The sequence below is a fragment of the Neomonachus schauinslandi genome, chromosome 7 (assembly GCF_002201575.2).
Source record: "Neomonachus schauinslandi chromosome 7, ASM220157v2, whole genome shotgun sequence".
Classification (NCBI taxonomy): Eukaryota; Metazoa; Chordata; class Mammalia; order Carnivora; family Phocidae; genus Neomonachus; species Neomonachus schauinslandi.
The window spans coordinates 63,792,848-63,812,744 of NC_058409.1; the positions used below are offsets into that span (position 1 = coordinate 63,792,848).

Here is a 19,897-nt window from a genome sequence, read left to right on the forward strand (position 1 = left end):
TTACAACCCTCCTTGTCTTTTTTAATGTGAATACCTTTTTACTTGTCTCATTTTGCGCCCCCCCCCTTGTGTAAAATGCTGCCTCTGGTATTTAGTTCATATCCATTCATACTTATTTTCATTTATCTTTTCAAGTCTTCTATTTTGCTATTTTTAACATTATATTTGCTTTAAATTAATTTCGTAGTATAGCAAAGACATTTTATCTTTGGAGACATATATATGTATGTATATCTGTGTATCTTTGAAGAGAGGGGTGTGCATATGTATATATACACATATGTATCTCTAAAGAATAAAACATATACTTCAGTTCCATCAATAGAAGAACTGTGGAAAAAATCAAGTGGAAGGTTAAACAAGATCTGTTTTGAGAAATGTTTCCTATCTGTCCCTAAAATAGCCATTTCTCCAGTATATTAAAGGGAAGTTTAAAAGTCTAGGATTTAAATATTCAGGATAATAAAATGGCCTACCGATTATACAGAAACACTTTTATATTGGAAAACTCATTATGCCATGCCAAATGGCATAATTGTTAAAATATATAATGTCATTTTAATTTCATTTTAGTAAAATTTCCCAGATAGTAAGACTATTTTATAGCATTATTTATCTAATTCATCAAAGCTTTCCCTGGGGTAGCGATAATCCTACATGTAAAATTAGCTCCTGGTCTCCTGTTTGTTTCTGCTTTTACTTGCTGTTAATGTGTTTTATTATCTAACTTCATCTGATTGTTTGAAAGCAGAATGTGTGTTTTGATGATAAAAATTCTTAAAATCTACCTGAACTTGCTATATAAATGCCATTTCTTTATCAGTTCTTTCTCAATTCCTCAGAAACACTCTTTAAAAAAAAAAAAAGGTAGACTTTTATTCTTTCCTTACTTATACTAACTCTTTGAGTATGTGTATGCAAAATTGGGATCTCTGACTCCGGTATTCTGACCTGTAAATGAATTCTTGCTTTTCTAAAATAATGTGACTATTATAATCATATATATTGATGTATTTGGGTTATATGCTTTTGAAAACACTTGCAAATACATAATCCTTGCTAACAGGGTCTTTGTGTATTTTCAAGATCTGCATTTTTTTATAAGACAAATTATGTCAATGTTAGTAATTTTTATTTTAACAGCATTGGGGACATCATAGATCACTATCGAAAAGAACAGATTGTTGAAGGGTATTATCTTAAGGAACCTGTACCAATGCAGGTCAGTGTTGTTTTTCTTTTCGCAGTAATAAGCATTTTATTTTGAAATGCATTTTTGGTGGTATGTTTTATGCACACATTCATGCATTTAAAATTGGATAAAATTTAAAACTGCCGTTATTCAGATTCTTTTAGAAAGTAAATTGTAAGAGAAACACTTTAGTTTTTATTTATGTTGATTCTAGCCTTTGTGGCTTTTTGAGAATAGAAGCAGTGGTGGGACAGAAGCCATGTTATATTGGGTCAAGGAATGAGCTTGTTGGAGGCAGAAGTGGAGACAGCAAGAATATATCACAGCTGGGCTTACATAGGTGAGCTTGGTAAATAAAATAAAAATGAAATCTAAAAGAAGATATAGGGCTAAGAGGGGTTTAAACTTTTTCACTGTTTATTTGGCTATAGGTTTATGGTGAGAGAGTTTTGTGCGTGTCTGTAAACTCTGCATAAAGCCACTAGTAGTGAGGAGAGTGACAGTGGTGGGTGAGATGGGGTAGTGGCAGTACCTGGTGTACAAGGTCCTAGGGAAGGCAAGAGTGGCTAAAATCCACAGTGTAAGAGGAGAGATTGGTCTTGAACAAGAGGGCCTGTTGAATATTAGCTGCTTAATGCATAGGGTATTGCTTAGTTTGTGTATTTCATATACTTTCTGAAGAGTGGTGGGCAAAGTTTGTAGCAGAGGTTAGGCAACAGGTATTTCCAAAGAGTGATTAAGAATTTTCTGGGCGCCTGGGTGGCTCAGGTGGTTGGGCGTCTGCCTTCGGCTCAGGTCATGATCTTAGGGTCCTGGGATCGAGTTCCGCATCGGGCTCCCTGCTCCTTGGGAGCCTGCTTCTCCCTCGGCCCCTCTCTCTCTCTCTCTCTCTGTCTCTCATGAATAAATAAATAAAATCTTTAAAAAAAAAAAAAAGAATTTTCTATGTGGAAAATGGAGGTATTGATACTCCAGGGACATAAAGAAGGGTTTTTGGGTGCCCATCTAAACTTCCACAGTGACTGGTTAAGTCTCTATTCCACAGATTTTCATCCTCCTAACAAGTTAGTTTCAGATGGTTGTACCTGCTATTCATTGCAGTTGCTGAGGTGGGGGATCATTATTCTGATGCTTAATATCAATTCAAGAATCGTCATCATCTTGTCACACTTAATATAGCTTCATTTCCTCACACTTTTCTGGTGGAACGTGTGGTCCACGAGAGCAGGGGTGTGGTGTTGTGTTCTCAGTGCCTAGAGTAGCATCAGTGTTACTGAATGAACGACCACTCTCCAGTAGGAAGCACCTACTTCACCCCCTCTGTGTTATCACTAATGTGTCTTAATCTCATTGTGCTTGTTGCTGTCTCCGTGTCCATCCCTTCCTCTAGTCCTGTCTAAGCACTGCTAGTGTAAGATCCATCTCAAGTTTCACTTTCTCCTTGACACCTTCCTGATAACCGTAGTCAGCCCTGATGTCCTGCTTTTGTTGGCAGTTCTGGCAGACACTGTTCACTATTCTACCCCATAGTAAAACTGAACTTTTTTTTTAAAATTTGACGGGGGTGGGGGGGAGAACACAAGCCGGGGGAGTGGCAGCCAGAGGGAGAGGGAGAAACAGACTCCCTGTTGAGCAGGGAGCCCGATATGAGGCTCGATCCCAGGACCCCGAGATCATGACCTGAGCCGAAGGCAGACGCTTAACGACTGAGCCACCCAGGCACCCTCCCTCCCTTTTTTTTCCTTTTAATCACATAGTTTGGTACATGTTTTCTAGAAGCACTGCTCAGGGTCTTTTTATTAGGGGCCAGAGGTGCCTTTACCTCCAGATTCTGCCACTGTGTCCCACCGCTATATCCTGAATTCTAATTCACATTGACTAGTAGAGTTAATGATGGTTTTGTTTCAGAAGTCTACAGATTTTATTTGTCTACAAGTTAAGCCATACATCTTGAAATTGTGCTTAGAATTTTTAAAATTTTTTTTAGAAAAATTTACTTTTTAGAATAAAAACTCTTTAGCACAATAACTATTATTTTACATTAAAACTTTCGTACTTAAGTTATAAGGTTGTTTTAAGAATTACTTCAAATATATAATCTGCCGCACTCCCATGTTGCGGTTTCATAATTCAACAAACCCCAAATTGTTGTCATTTGCAAAAGTGCCAATTAATGCTTTGAATACTTCAGAAATAACTGATGCCAATTACAAAGCAATTTGATTACTCCATAAAAACCATTAAATGCTATTTGACGTCTGTTAATTAGGACCTGGAGTAAAAAAGTAGGTTATTGTAGAAGTTTGGGAATCATAATACTTACCTATCCTTCCCAGCAGGATTCTATTACAGAACAGAAAGTATAATAATAACCTTTTATTAATGGAAAAACTGATTAGCTCACTCCCCCTGAGGTGCATACCCCCATTCAGAGTAAGATGCTGGAATGGAAAGAGCAGTCCTAGGTAGCTCTGCTTACTTTGTGGAGCTAACACTTCTGGAGACAGACGTTAGAAGAGAAGGAGCCTTTTGAAACAATGCAGCCCATAATAAAATAGGCAACACTTTTTAAGCACTGTGTTTTAGACACAGTTCTTACTAGTTTATTTAATTTTCCACAACTTGATGAGGTCGCTGCTATACGATAGGGAAATTGAGATTGGAGAGGGTAATGACTTAGGGCATTGAGCCATCCTTGACTCTTCTTTCTCTCCTATGCTTTGTATCCATACTGTCAGGAACATCATGCTGACTGCCTTCCAAATAAATGTACCACATGACCACTGTTAGACTCTGACTTTGGTCTCCCTGTTTCCACCTTTGCCCCTTAACACTGCACAACAGTCAGAGGGATCCGTTTAAAATGTGAGTCAGATCATTTCACTCCTCTCTTTAATACTTGCACCTGTTCTACATTTCCTTCAGAGTGAAAGCCAAAGTCCTTAACAATGGCCTTTCAGACCATAGATCTCATCTCTTTGGTCCTCTGAACTCCTCTCTTTCTACCATCCTTCTCTCTCACTTGTCTCCACTCATACTGGCTTCTCTGCTGTTTTTTAAAATATGCCAGTCTCTCTCCTACTTTAGGATCTTTGCTTTAGCTATTGACTCTGCCCCAAATGGTTTTTTTCTTAAATAGCCACATGTCCCATTATCTTCTTTTGCTCAAAAATTAGCTTCACAATGAGATTGACCCATACACCTCATTTAATACTGCTACTTGCTCTACCCTGTAAAGCACTTACCATTTCTTAACATATAGTATGATTTATGTATTATGTTTATTATCCTTCCCTCATTAGAATGTAAGTTCTTTGAGGATAAGGATCTTGGATTTGTTCACTGATGTATCTCAAGAACTAGAACAGACCCTGGCACTCAACAAACATTTATTGAATTAAATGTACAGGAACATTTAAGACTTCTCCAGAACTGTGTAGAGAGTAGGCCCTAAAGCCTTCCCTTTGTCATCCAGTGATTACTGGAGTTTGGAAAGTTAAGTTCCGTCCTTGGCCATAGTGTCTTCTAATATGTTGGAATCCTTTCGAAGTTGTAGATAAGTATATCAGCCCCTACCCTAATATAATTTAGAAAAGAGTTATGGAGATCATCCTGAAATTAGATATTTAAATCCAAATATTAGTGTAGTTATGTCTTAAAGTACAAACTACAAATATGCCCCATTCTGTAGCCAATACTAAATATTATCATTATAATTATTATTTTTAAAGATTTTATTTATTTGAGAGCGAGAGAGAGTGAGAGAGAGCATGAGCTGGGGGAAGGCAGATGGAAAGGGAGAGGCAGACTCCCTGCTGAGCAGGGAGCCTAATGCGGGGCTCCATCCCAGGACCCTGGGATTATGACCTGAGCTGAAGGCAGACGCTTAACTGACTGAGCTACCCAGGTGCCCCTAAATATTTTCATTTTTGAAATAAAAGACTGATAAGTACAAATCTATATAACCAGGAGAGTAGTCATCGCTATTTATCATCTGGGTCCAGTGTATCCTTTTATTTTATTTTTAAGTCATTTTATGAATAATTCTTAGAAGTAGGAATAAAGGTATAGTCCAAAAAAGGTTATTAGAAGATGTAATAAGAATTTAAACATAGCAAACTGAAATGTTTTTCCATATTTCCTTGGTTATAAAGGCTTGAAATAAGCAGTTGTTAATCCACTGTCATGCATGGACCTGGAACATAATCCATCTTGTAAATCCTAATTCCAGATTACAGATACATCTCTAATTAATTCTTGCTGTATAATTACTCTGGTTATTCTTCCCACACTTTCACTGTCAGAATCCAGTACTGATTCCAGATGTAAATATCTCTCTACTGGGTTTTAGTTTATGATTCTTGCTTTTAGTTCATGTACTTGAATTATCAAGTGGAATAATTTTGAAAACTTGGAGGCTTATAATTTTGTTGGGAGAGTACAGTCTTCTTTGCTCCATGACGGTAAAATATTTTTCTGTTTAGATTTTTAAACATCAGTTATAGTGATAAATATGGTGAATTTTAAAATTTCTACATTATGTTTCCTTCTACAACCTTTGGATACAAAGTACCTTTTGTCCACTTACAAATCATATTAAGTAAATCTTGGGTGCACAAACATAAAAATTTAAAGAACCCTTATTTCTTTTTAGCAGAACAGGAACAGTCTAGATTCTTGTCGCAAAATACTGCGTGATTGCATCCTTGCTATTAAATGACTGACTAGATAGAAACACCATACGTATTCCCTCCCCTCCACTGCCTAGAAATCCACGTTTACTTAGTGTTTCTTGAGTTTGAGAAAGTTTAAGGATACTGTCATCTGAAGAATTGTAGTCTGAGATTTTTGCCTATCAAAAATCATTTTTATCATCACAGTAGATCACAAAGTGCTGCTGCCTCTTTGCATTCATCTTTTGATTCTTTTAATAATTGTCAAACGTCTTCCTACGTCAATTTTTTTCTCTTTGCCATTAGCAGAAAATCAAGAGTTCTGGGCTGTGTTCAATGAAAGCTAGTAAAAAGATAACATAGATGGGCTTTTAGACTTTTTTGAAAGATGCTGCAATACTTGGCAACACAGTTAAAAAAAAAAGGGTGATGCAATAGAGATAGTTTATTTCACTCTTGCATCATCCTGTAAGCTAACGGTTGACAAACTTCTGTAAAGGCCCCGATAATAAATACTGTAGGTTTTGCAGGCCTTCAGTCTCCATCTCAGCTGCTGAACTTTGCCTCTGTAGTGAGAAGGCAACCACAGACAAAACAGAAAGGAATGAGTGTGGGTGTGTTTTGATAAAACTTTATGTCCAACACCAGGCAGTGAGCGGGATTTGGCGCCTGTGCATGGTTTGCCAACCCCTGCTCTTTAGCATACTTGAGAAGTAATTGTTGAATAATGATGAAATGATTCCTAGGATGATGAAATGGCAGAATGTTTCAAGAGAGAGGAAAAATACGATTTATGAAAATCTCGTATCTGAGATTTATAAAAGGATCAGATGAACCCATGAGGTCTCTGAGAAAACAGTCACAAAATATTCATCCTAGTAAATAGTAAGAACTGCTCAAAAGAGAAACTAAAACTGAAATTGAAACCTGTAGATCCCAATGCTAATACCGACGACTGATTTATTTTGGAAAGATCATTATAAAGACACTCTTCTCTTTATATTCTTCCTGACATCAGAATTCTTTTTGTTACTTGGGAGGATTTAGCAGTTAAGACACATGCATCCATTCCTAAAAGTCAGAGTTATGTAAAACCATGCAATAAAAATCACAACGTTATGGGAAGGGGTACAACACTCAAGAACCTCATCAGTAACACGTAAAGATAAGAACCTAATAAAATGATGCATAGTTTTTATATGTGCTAAATGGTTAAGAAATATTTAACTACTACAATAAATATGGCACTTTACCTTAAAAAAGACCTGAAGTTTACTTGTCAAAGAGGCTGTCAGGGTTGTGATTATTGTAAAGTGGTAGAAGGATTATTTGAAATCAGATGGTGTTCTAACACCAGGTGTGGATGGATGGGTGAGGCATATAACGCTTGGTGAATTGAGAGGGTTGTCAGGTATTGGAGGTGTGTTTTGTATATTCCCATGCATCTCCTCTGTCAGCTGGGTGCAGTTTTCTGCATTCACCTCGTGCTTCTTACAGACATAACTGTGCATAAGCAAACAGGAATTGGTTTTATGCTGAAATTGGTTCTCAATTTATCAGTTCTGTTGGGACAAATTCGTTTGTCAGTGTTATTTGCTATAACACAACAAGGCAACGTAACAAAACTGTATTTTTGAGACTTTCTTTGGAAAGCAGAGGATCTCTTAATATATGTTACATTATTTAGAATTTAGCCTTAAAAACATTATTTAAATGTTCTAGACACACACACAACCTGGCTATTAATTAGTAATTTAGTAGATTTTATTTAATTTCCATCAAGAATTCATGATGTAATTTTAATATTTTTAAAAATTCAGGATCAAGAACAAGTACTCAATGATATAGTGGATGGCAAGGAAATCTATAATACAATTCGTCGAAAAACAAAGGATGCCTTTTATAAAAATATTGTTAAAAAAGGTTATCTTCTAAAAAAGGGTAAGTATTAACTTTAAAGATTCAATTTCAGTATTTTCCGTTAATATTTAGTAGAAACATTGTAAATATTGGGCACAGATCGTCCCATTGATGTGTTTAATAAGTTGTTTGGTATGAATTATTAATAATTGACCCTTGTTTTTTAAAGCTTTTATATTTAAGCATCCTTCAAAATCTAGTCTAGGATAAAGAAGATGTAGTATATATATATATATATATATACACAATGGAATAATACTCAGCCATCAAAAAATTGAAATCTTGCCATTTGCAACGATGTGGTTGGAACCTAGAGGGTATTATGCCAAGCGAAATTAAGTCAATTAGAGAAAAATAATTATCATATGATCTCACTCATATGTGGAATTTAAGAAACAAAACAGAGGATCATAGGGGAAGGGAGGGAAAAATAAAACAAGATGAAATCAGAGAGGGAGACAAACCATAAGAGACTGTTAATCATAGAAAACAAACAGGGTTGCTGGAGGGGAGGGAGGTGGGGGGATGGAGTAACTGGGAGATGGACATTGAGGAGGTCACGTGATGTAATGAGCACTGGGTATTATATAAGACTGATGAGTCAATGACCTCTGCCTCTGAAACTAATAATATATGTTAATGAATTGAGTTTAAATAAAAAAAAAAAAGTCTAGAGTCTAGGTATATTAAGTCCACATTTTCAAGCAGAGTTTCATGAAACAAGCTTACATATTTCCAAGTATGTCTTTCATTCTTGAGATCAGTTCCAGTGCAGGGTATTTGGTTCTTTGCCCCCTCTCTACCTCATACTTCATTATTATTTTTCTTTTTAAAGAGAGACTTCTAATGACACTTGTCACATTCATTGTTTTGATATTTCTGTTTTATAGATTTGCCTCAATTTAACATTAAGAAATGTTAGGGGGCTGGTTGTTAGGGTGTGGGGTGGAAGAGTAGTTTCTTGTGATTAAAAAAGAATTACTCCTAAGCAAGAATTTTAAAGATTTTATCTTTGTGAAACTTTAAAAGATATAGTTATGGTACCGTTGTCATTTACTTTGTGATTCATTAAAACAAGCAGTATAACAAAAGGCGTTTTTCTACAGATAAATTTAATAGGCATTTTCTCATTTTGTAAGGATTGGTATGTTACTGAAGCTTTGGAATAAAAATGGAATATGATTTTTGTTTTCAGTGACAATAATTTTTATGATTTTAATATATATATATGACTTCATAGTTTATTATTTGGCTAAGGGAAAGCACTTTTTTTTTTTTTAACAGGCAAAGGAAAACGGTGGAAAAACTTATATTTTATCTTAGAGGGCAGTGATGCCCAACTTATTTATTTTGAAAGTGAAAAACGAGCTACCAAACCAAAAGGATTAATAGATCTCAGTGTATGTTCTGTCTATGTTGTTCATGATAGTCTCTTTGGCAGGTAAGAAATTGGTTTCCTATTTCTTTTTGGAATTGTTTTAATAATAAAATAGTGTGGATATGTTCAGATCATTTTTCAAAGCATAGCCAATGGATTTTGAGAGTCCTAAAATAATCTGAAAATGTCAGATTTACTTTCTAGGGTAATTTGTTTTCCTTATTTATTTTTGACTAACTGGTGCATGAAATTCCACTTTTATATTATATAGAAATCTTTGGAATGACATTTCCTGTAGTAAAACATGACCTGTATATAGCTTGTTTCCTCCCTCCCTTACCACCAGTCTTTTGAGTGACTGACTTTCAGTCTTGTCCTCTTTCCCATTTTATCACATTCTCTCTTAACTCATTGCATCTGATAGTACTGAGTACACTCAGTTGTATTACTAACTTGATAGGCAGGTTCCTAAAAAAAAAAATTGACAGTAAGAATCCTAATATAAAAATAATTGCTTCAGTAGGGAAAAGGGGAGTATTTCAGATTTGGAGTCGAAACATTTTTTCTTACATTAATTTCAAAGTTTTTCAAAAAATAAATATAAATGTATAAGCTAAAGGTGAATCCTGATCATCGCAAGGCACATCCAACTCTTGATTACTTTTGATTTTTTGATCAGGAACAATGGCCTTTTCTTTACCTTTTACCATCAGTATTATTAATAATCCATTCTAGAGTCTTTATAGATAAACTTACCATTTTTATTACATATTTGTATTAATAAAATACAAGGCAATTAAAAACAAATGTTTTACAACTGTTTTCCTGCTGCAGGATGGCATTTCTACTAAGCAAGTCTAGCTTTATCCTGTTTAAGTTCAGGAATCTTCAACACAAATAGCTATAGAACATACAAAACCTTGTCATTTCTTTTCTCCAGACTGTGTTTAGGACATCACATTGGTGTTATTTGTAATTTTAATAGTCAGTTTTTTTAAATGGTCAAGGTTTGAGAAATGCTGAATTGAACACATAGTTTATCCTTAAAGTAGGGCTTTTTGAAATCTCTGCCAGTGTTTATATTCTGAATCACTAAGAGGGAATTATAATATGAAGTATTTCATGAATCCTTTGACCTTGATAACCACCCCCCCCCTTTTTTTCCAAACACTTCCTAATATCTCATAAAAAGAGCTTTTCCAAAAAACAAGCAAAAATTTTTTGGGTAAGATAGGATTTCCTAAATTTTGTTTTTCCTTCCTTAACAATCTGAGAATCTTGACCTTCGGGTGTGGTTAGATCAGGCCTCTGGCTGCTTTTCTTTTCATCTTTCTGCTCTGCCTGCCTTTGTGTGTACTCAATTATTCCTCACAAAACAGCTTCCTTCATGGTAGCAAAGTGGCATAAGTAGCCAGGGAAGGAAAAACTAAACATTCCCTCCAGTAATGATTGAAAATCCTGAGAAAGCACTATTGAGCCACCTGTCAATCAGTGTGTAGTCCTGGCTTCCCTGAAGTAGCAAAGGAGTGGGATTACCTTCATAAATGGAGGCCATTGGGTGCCCAAGCCCTGTTGCTGAAGGTGATACCACCGAAATAGTGAGGCTGCTTTGTATTCTCTGTGGGAGAGGGAAATGGATGTTGGGGAGACAACCACACTATTCACCACCAAACATGGTTTATTTGTGCTTTGAATAGCTGCAAGGGGGGAGAGATTTGGGGGGAGAGATTTTGGGGACAAGCTTATTGGAATAAGTAATATGAAATAGGTGGTTCTTAAGCTGAGTCTTGGAAGATGGGTATAAATTCATTTAGATAATTAGATCAGAGCTTTCCCAGCCCGTGTGCCATGAATAGGTTATGGGTGTCCCTTGAGATATTGGTGGTTATAAAAATGTTACTGTAATAAAAATATTAAATGTTTTAAATTTCAACATTTCGTTATTGTAAAATATATAAGGGAGGTCTTCAAAAAATGTAACTTCAGATTTTTTCTAGATATTTAGATTTTTTTTCATTTTACTTCTTTGATTGGCTTTAATGTATAGATAGTTATTTTCCCCACCATCAAGGGCAATTTGGTGATTAAAGCTGGAAAGTCATTAAAGTCACAAGATAAAAACGGTAGCCTTAATTTAAAAATTCAACCTATTAATTAGGCCACTTAAGAAATGTATTGGGAGGGGCGCCTGAGTGGCTCAATTGGTTAAGCGACTGCCTTCGGCTCAGGTCATGATCCTGGAGTCCTGGGATCGAGTCCCACATCGGGCTTCCTGCTCAGCAGGGAGACTGCTTCTCCCTCTGACCCTCTGACCCTCCTCCCTCTCATGCTCTCTGTCTCTCATTCTCTCTCTCTCAAATAAAATCTTAAAAAAAAAAAAAAAAAAAGAAATGTATGGGATAACTAAATCCAGTAAATCTCTTCGTCAGCCTAAATATTTTGCATATAAGTTGAGTAAATCAGTGGGGCCAGGCACATTGTGTTGCACCATACCACTAAAGGACTGTAAGTTTTAAATAAAAGTCCCTCCACCCCTGTAGGTTCCCCTCCAGTCCCCTCCTTTCCATAGATCTGTTCCTATAGTATCAGATTATACTTGGGAAGCTTGTTAGGAGATCTTGGAATTAATAGCTAAAGCTAAAGCCAAAATGCTTCACACGGAGTTGGAGAATTTGCTTGTTGAGTCAGTCTACATGGAAATTGCCAATTGTATGTTTGAAGCCAAAGAAATAGAAGAGATACTATTTTCAAGTAGTATTAGATTGTGTTCAGATAGTATTATCAGTAAATGCATTGGTGAATCAAATGATAGACTGTATACAGATCCAGAGATTACATTTTTCACTGTACACTGATGAATCTACAAACATTAGAGAAATACTTGGAAGTAAATTGTTGGTCATTCAAGGAAGTACCAAAAGAAGTTATTAAAGTATTCAAAACAGTAAATGAATGCTTTGAAACAAAGAAGATACTGTAGAAATAGTATTTAAGTTTATGATCAATGATGACGCTTCATGATAGGAACATTTAAAGGTTTTACATCAAAAATTCATTCTGGAAAATAAGCAATACAGAGAGACTCTTACATGTAAAAGTCTGTTTGTAGACCACAATTCCACATGAAATATTATAAAATGGAGTCTAATAAAATGCAAGCTGCTTCAGTTGCACATGTTTTCAGTTTTATGGGAGGAAATGGGATCAGAATACCACTGTACTATTTGATACCAGAGTCTGTAAGCTGTCCAAAAGAAGAGTTTTGCTGAAGTTTATGATCTACAAGAAAAAAACTTCTTGGCAAATGATTCGCACTTCACAGATTAGTTGAAGAAGGGGTAAACTTCCTCAGAATTAGAAGTACAACACAAAAATATATTAATATGCCCTGATAGCTTATAGATTCAAAGCATAAATTCAACTTTGGAAAAATGAGGTTAAAAATGATTCCGTAGTGATACGTAAAATTTGAATAACAAGAATCTTAAAAGAGTTATTAAGACTAATAAAAGTACATCTGTGTAAATTTGGGTGGGGGGGGAAGCTGTAACATTATTTTTGACATACTTTCTATGAACAGGCACTAGTGGACCGAAAAACCAGTTTACAGTATCAAAATATCAAAAAGAAAGGTCAATGTTACACTTGCCAATTAAAGAAAATGACTGCTAGAGTTAAAGATCAGGTCTTTTAATGCAGTTTAAAGAGACGGAATTATTCCTGGATGGTTAAGATCAAGAAAGGAGTTTCAGGAAGCAGAAAAGCGGTAAATATACATTTACCATTTGCTACAGGATCACAGCTTGCTTCTTGTGCAGTTTCTTGTTGAAGGTGGCTTTTAAGACTCTGATATTGGGGCGCCTGGGTGGCTCAGTTGGTTAAGCGACTGCCTTCGGCTCAGGTCATGATCCTGGAGTCCCTGGATCGAGTCCCGCATCGGGCTCCCTGCTCGGCGGGGAGTCTGCTTCTCCCTCTGACCCTCCTCCCTCTCATGCTCTCTGTATCTCATTCTCTCTGTCTCAAATAAATAAAAAAAATTTTTAAAAAAAAAAAAAAAGAAAAAAAAAAAAAAAAGACTCTGATATTGTATTTAATGATACCAAGTCTAAACCTGGTATGAAAAAGTTATGTTCATGGGAACTAAGGTACAAGTCTTTTATTTTAAAGAACTGAGTTTTTTCCAAAGTATGACAGTTTACCATCATCAACTATATTTTTGAGGGCCTTACTATGCAAGAGTTGGGAAGTACCAAGAAAGAGCAGATCCCAAGAAAAACACAGTCAGCAAAGTATATTTCTTTTTTCTTTTCTTTTTTTTTTTTTAAAGATTTTTTTTATTTATTTATTTGAGACAGAGAGAATGAGAGACAGAGAGCATGAGAGGGAGGAAGGTCAGAGGGAGAAGCAGACTCCCTGCCGAGCAGGGAGCCCGATGCGGGACTCGATCCTGGGACTCCAGGATCATGACCTGAGCTGAAGGCAGTCGCTTAACCAACTGAGCCACCCAGGCGCCCCAGCAAAGTATATTTCAAGGAAATGAACAGACCCCTCTATCAGATGGTAGGACTAATGAAAAATAGGTTGACATCAAATTATATATCATAGAATGCAAATATCATAGTATGAAAGGGGAAATTACGGTGAATGCAGTTATCTTTTTCTTTGAAATACATGGCTGGCGCTGAACATTTCTTGCTTTGTGTATGCATAGAATCCAATACACTGACCTACCTGCATTTGAATGAAATGTAATGTGAAAGTTAACAACAGCTCCTTGCAACAGAGGTGAATGGTGTGCTTGCTCTCTGGCATGGTGAAGCAACGTTTGGATAGCATTGCTCATTTGCCTGTTTTCCTGAACGGCTTTAGCTGCACAGCTATGCAATTTTTCCAGATTATTTTCAGTATTAAGAGGTCGCTCTAATTTCTTTCTTTCTTTATATTAAACTTCTGACTTTTAATATTGCTTTACTTTAAATATAATCATTTCAGAAGCACAAGTTGAAAGACATTTCAGTGATAGAGTACCATAGTGAATATTTATGTAGGAATGTTTGTACCCTTTCATAGGCTGAATCTTTCATTGTGGCAGTATTTATTTTCATTTAGGAACAGTGTTTTTGCTGGATATTAAATTTTAGGTTGACAGTTACTTTCTTTCGGTGTTTCAGAGATTTATTTATATATATATTTATTTATGAGGGAGAGCAAGAGACTAAGGGAATGAGTAGGGGGAGGGGCAGAGGGAGAAGCAGACTCCCTGTGGAGCAGGGAGCCCGATGCGAGGCTCGATCCCAGGGCCCTGGGATCATGACCTGAGCCAAAGGCAGATGCTTAACTGACTGAGCCACCCAAGCGCCCTTCTTTCAGCATTTTAAAGAATGTTTTCTGCTTTCCATCTTTTTCTTTTGTTTCTGATTATTTCTCTTTTAAAGATAATTTTTTTTTTTCTTTGAGGTGTACAGTATTTCATCTTTCTCTGGTTGCTTTGAGATTTTTCTTTAGATGTTTAGCAGTTAAACAAAAATGTGCCTACTATAAATTTTCTTTAAAAAACTTTATCCTGGGCGCCTGGGTGGCTCAGTTGGTTAAGCGACTGCCTTCGGCTCAGGTCTTGATCCTGGAGTCCCGGGATCGAGTCCCGCATCGGGCTCCCTGCTTGGCAGGGAGTCTGCTTCTCCCTCTGACCCTCCTCCCTCTCATGTTCTCTGTCTCTCATTCTCTCTGTCTCAAATAAATAAATAAAATCTTAAAAAAAAAAAAAAACTTTATCCTAATATTTGCAGAGCTTCTTGGTTTTTTTAAAATTTTTTTTATTCTTATGTTAATCCCCATACATTACATCATTAGTTTTAGATGTAGTGTTCCATGATTCATTGTTTGTGCATAACACCCAGTGCTCCATGCAGAATGTGCCCTCCTCAATACCCATCACCAGGCTAACCCATCCTCCCACCCCCTTCCCCTCTAGAACCCTCAGTTTGTTTTTCAGAATCCATCGTCTCTCATGGTTCGTCTACCCCTCCGATTTCCCCCCCTTCATTCTTCCCCTCCTGCTACCTTCTCAGAGCTTCTTCAGTTTGATCCCTGATGTCTTTTGTGAGTTTTAGAAAAGTCTTGGTTACTATCTCTTTAAACAGTTCTTCTGCCACATTTTCTTTCATCTTCTATGATTCATGTTACATGTTATATCTTTTTTAAAGATTTATTTAGAGAGAGAGGGTAGGGACAGAAGGAGAGGGAGAGAGAGAGAATCTCAAGCAGATTCCCCACTGAGAGCAGAGCATGACACAGGGCTTGATATAACCTGAGCCGAAATCAAGAGTTGGATGCTTCACCAACTGAGCTACCCAGGCATCCCAGCATGTTGTATCTTTTACTAGGTCCCATGTGTCTATTATATAGTTTTCTATGTTTTCCATAATTTTTTTCTTCATGTGCCCTAGGCTGGATATTCTGATTTGTCTTCCAGTTCACTAATACACTCTTCTGCAGTTAAATGCATTTCTTGAGGTCTTAATTTTATTACATTTTTCAATTTAGAGTTTCCATTTGATTCTTTTATAGATGTAATTAGCTGGCAAAATTCTCTATTTTGTTACCTATTTTCTTAAACCTTTTAATTACAATTATTTGAAAGTTGTATCTAACAATATCTGGATTATATGTAGGTCTTTCCCCTTCATCTGTTTTCTTAGATTGGCTTTTCAGTCGTTTGATCATGATTCCTGTGATATCTACTTATGTTTGACTGAATGGTGGACATTGTATATGAAAAACTGTAGAAGCTATGGATAATGTTATTGCCTCCAGAAAGGACTGTTCTTCTGCCAGATAAGTCCCCTCAGGGATCAAATGGAGGTATTGGTGAAGGCTGTTCTATTTTCTGGTTTGCCCTTATTTTGAAGGCATGGGTAGGGTTTTCAGATGAAAGCCTTCTCTTTTAAAGGCCTTAAAGTCATTTGTCTCTCCTAGCAGTATGAAACTGCTGAATGTGCTGGTTAGTTTCTGGGCCTCTTAGATGCTGCTTCCTTCTGCTAGGCTTCTCAGCTTCTTGCCCTGTGCAGTTTAGGAATTGGCAAATGCATTTGAAAGGAAAAGCTGTGGAGAATTTCAGGCTCTCCTCACTATGATCTTGGCCTCTCAAGTCTTAGTTGCTCTGGTTGTTCACCAGTGATTTTGAACAGTTGTTTTTTGTTTTATTTATATTTCATGGAGCCAGGAAGGCCAGTCTGATTCAATCCACTTTCAGAAGCTGAAATTTCCAATTTGTACTTGCATTATTTTATAGCATTCTCAAAGCATGATAGGATGGTTTTTAAATAAATATTAAGCTTGTACTCTGGGTATTTTGCTGTAGCCTCCTAACACTGAAGTAAAAGATCTAATCTGATTAATGCAAGAAATAGGAAAAACATTTATTGAGTTTTGAGTTTCAAAAACATGAAGGTCTTTCTTTTCTTTTCTTTCTTTCTTTCTTTCTTTCTTTCTTTCTTTCTTTCTTTCTCTCTCTCCTCTCTCTCTCTCTTTCTTTCTTTCTTAGATTTTATTTGAGAGAGAGAGAGCACAAGCAGGGTGAAGGGCAGAGGGGGAAGCAGACTCCCTGCTGAGCTGGGAGCCCCATGTGGGACTCGATCCTGGGACTCTGGGATCATGACCTGAGCCGAAGGCAGACGCTCAACTAACTGAGCCACCCAGGTGCCCCAGCCCTTATTTATTTATTTTTTATTATGTTCAGTTAGCCAGCATCATTAGTTTTTGATGTAGTGTTCAACAATTCATTAGTTGCGCATAACACCCAGTGCTCATCACAACACGTGCACCCCTTAACACCCATTACCCGGTTACCCCATCTTCTCACCCCCCCTCCCTTCTGAAACCCTCAGGTTGTTTCTGGAGTCCAGAGTCTCTCATGGTTCGTCTCCCTCTCTGATTTCTTCCCCTTCAGTTTTCCCTCCCTTTCCCCTATGGTCCTCTGTGCTACTCCTTATGTTCTATGTATGGGTGAAACCATATGATAATTGTCTTTCTCTGCTTGACGTATTTCACTTAGCATAATCCCCCCCATTTTCATCCATGTCAGTGCAAATGGTGGGTATTCATCCTTTCTGATGACTGAGTAATTTAATTCCATTGTATGTATGTACCACATCTTCTTTATCCATTCATCTGTTGAAGGGCATCTCGGCTCCTTCCACAGTTTGGCTATTGTGGACATTGCTGCTATTAACACTGGGGTGGCCCTTATTAAACATTTTATAATCATTTTCAAGTCTGGTTGGAAATACAACAAACACATCTTCAAAAAAAGGTGTAAACTACTAATGTACTTCCATGTCAAATGAATTCTAGTATGGTGCATACTATTGGAGGACAAGAACGAATATGTACTGTATATCACTGTTGGGTTATTTAATCATCAGAACAAGCATATGTGTGAGCAGATGATGTTTCCATTTTAACAGATGAGGAAAAATGGTCAGTTGAAAAAAAAAAATTGAAAATAGATAAAAATAGATTTTAAAAAATCACCCACAGTCTACCTGTGAGAGATAACCACTAAGAACATTTTTGGTCTAAGAACATGTCTAGTCTTTTTCTAGCACTTATAAATGTATAATATATATTATTATGAAGTAATGAGTTTAGTAACATTTTGCTTTAAAAAGTGTTTAGATTAGCTATATTTAGTTCCAGCTTAAAACATTTTTAAACTTTGAAGGATTGATGAAATTCCAGGGGTGCTGACAAAAAGTTTTTTAGAATATATGCAGCTGATGTTTTCTTTTCAGTAATGACCTGGACAATGGAGTATTGGTTCTCTAAATTGAGAATTAATGTCAATTGATATACATTATATAATTATATGTTGTGATTTTTTTTAAGTTGGTGTGTTTTAGTGCTTTTTGTTAAGCTTCCTAATAACTTTTCTGTTTATATTTTAAAGGCCAAACTGTTTTCAGATAGTGGTTCAACACTTTAGTGAAGAACATTACATTTTTTTACTTTGCAGGAGAAACTCCAGAACAAGCAGAAGTAAGTTAATTGTTTTCTCAACTATTGCAAACCTTTATTTAGCTCATGTTTTCTTTTTAACTAAGAAACTGTTGCATATATGATAAAGTAATACAAAGGAAGAGTGAAATCTAATCATCTTTTTATTTCAAGGAATGAGAACCCTGATGTGTAAAAATTTTTTTGAAACAAATGCAGGAAAAAAGTCAGTGAAGGGCTATTAGGAATGAAAACTCCATTTTAAACTGACCTTTAAATACTGTATGATGTTGAGTCCAACTGAGAATGCTCATTTAAAATCCTCTCTGCAGAAAGGTTATAGAGATTCTCAGTACAATTGAAAGGTAAGCCAGTTAGTTTTGCTAACAAGCATTGTTACTTTTTACTGGTTGAGCTTCATGTCTAAAAATAGAAGTTCAGTCATCAAAAATAAAAGTATTTTAGGAATTTTCTATTTTTCTCTAAGTCTTCATGTGATGTCTACTTTCAGCACTAGGCATTGATCCATGTGCAATGCCCTTAAAACTTTTATTAAATTTTAAGCATTGCTGTGACGAGAGAATGTTTTCCAAAAACTCTTTTTAAAAATACTTTGATTTCTTTGAACCATAATATTTCAGGGGTGTTTACTGGTACAAATACCGTGATACTTCTTCTGCTTATACTCTACGGGAAGAATCTGAAGGTGGTTAAGAGGTCAAAGAAAACAACTTTGTTGTAAATAGAAGATAATTTGCCAACTCTGGATATGAGGCAGAAGCTCTTAAAACTGGATCCTGGCATATGTCCCTGATTCATAAATTATGAAAATATCTTAGACTCTAGAATTGATGAATGAGCCACATTAAGTTTTATGGTTCACAATTGAATGTCATGTTTCAAATCTTTGTAAAACATTTCAAATATATATTAACATATAACACAAAAAACCTTGTTTTGTGGGTATTATACCTAATATTTAGATGAAAAAGTAGAGTTCAAAACATTTAGATAACATATATATATATGTGTATATATTTTTAATGCTAGAAATTGAGTTAGGAAAGAAATTTAAACTTCAGTTTCCTGTCCTCCAATTACTTCATCAGGTTCCCTCTTTGTAAATAAAGATGTGTTATATACTTTGATGACATTTCAGTATAAATAGAACATTTTTTTTGTTGTATTTATATATAAACTTTACATATTCTTTATTTCCATATACCACTTAAAGTCCAAAAATACCATTGGTATTTCCAGTTTTGTTACTTTGGTAGCCTTTGGGATCTGTGGTTACTCTCTTCTCCTTCTAAAAGCTATGGTAATTGATTAGGTCTTAATTTGTTCTGTAAAGATGTCCTCTAAACATTCAGAGTTCAGACTGAAATAGTGAACAAGCTAAAGACATAACTGAGTAAAGCAGTAGTGCAAAGCTTTGTGGAAATAAGTAAGCCAAAGATTAGATTTATTTTTGATAAACCTAAGATTGTTCTCTCCTTTCTCCAGACCACTAAACATTTAAAAATACAGCTTCAATTTAATTTAATATTAGCCTAAAAATTGTTTTGAATCTAATGTTATGTTTGAAAGGCTTACAGATAACCCAGATCCCCTTACACATTTCTACCTATATCATGGTCTAAGATAAGATTAGATGCTAGTCATCAAGTCAGTAATCACATGATCAGTTGGTTTTGCAGTCAGTCCTCCTTTCACAAAATAGAACTGCTTAATAACTTC

The 19,897-nt window shown here is 35.9% G+C and overlaps 1 protein-coding gene across 1 annotated transcript in view; it reads left to right on the forward strand.

The window, feature by feature from the left end:
* Positions 1-19,897, forward strand: part of RASA1 (RAS p21 protein activator 1) — a 107,456-nt gene that overhangs the window by 68,637 nt on the left and 18,922 nt on the right. Inside the window, 5 exon segments of the mRNA XM_021701843.2 lie at positions 1,144-1,222; positions 7,686-7,806; positions 9,070-9,226; positions 18,111-18,162; positions 18,164-18,199. Coding sequence (XP_021557518.1) covers positions 1,144-1,222; positions 7,686-7,806; positions 9,070-9,226; positions 18,111-18,162; positions 18,164-18,199 — 445 coding nt within the window.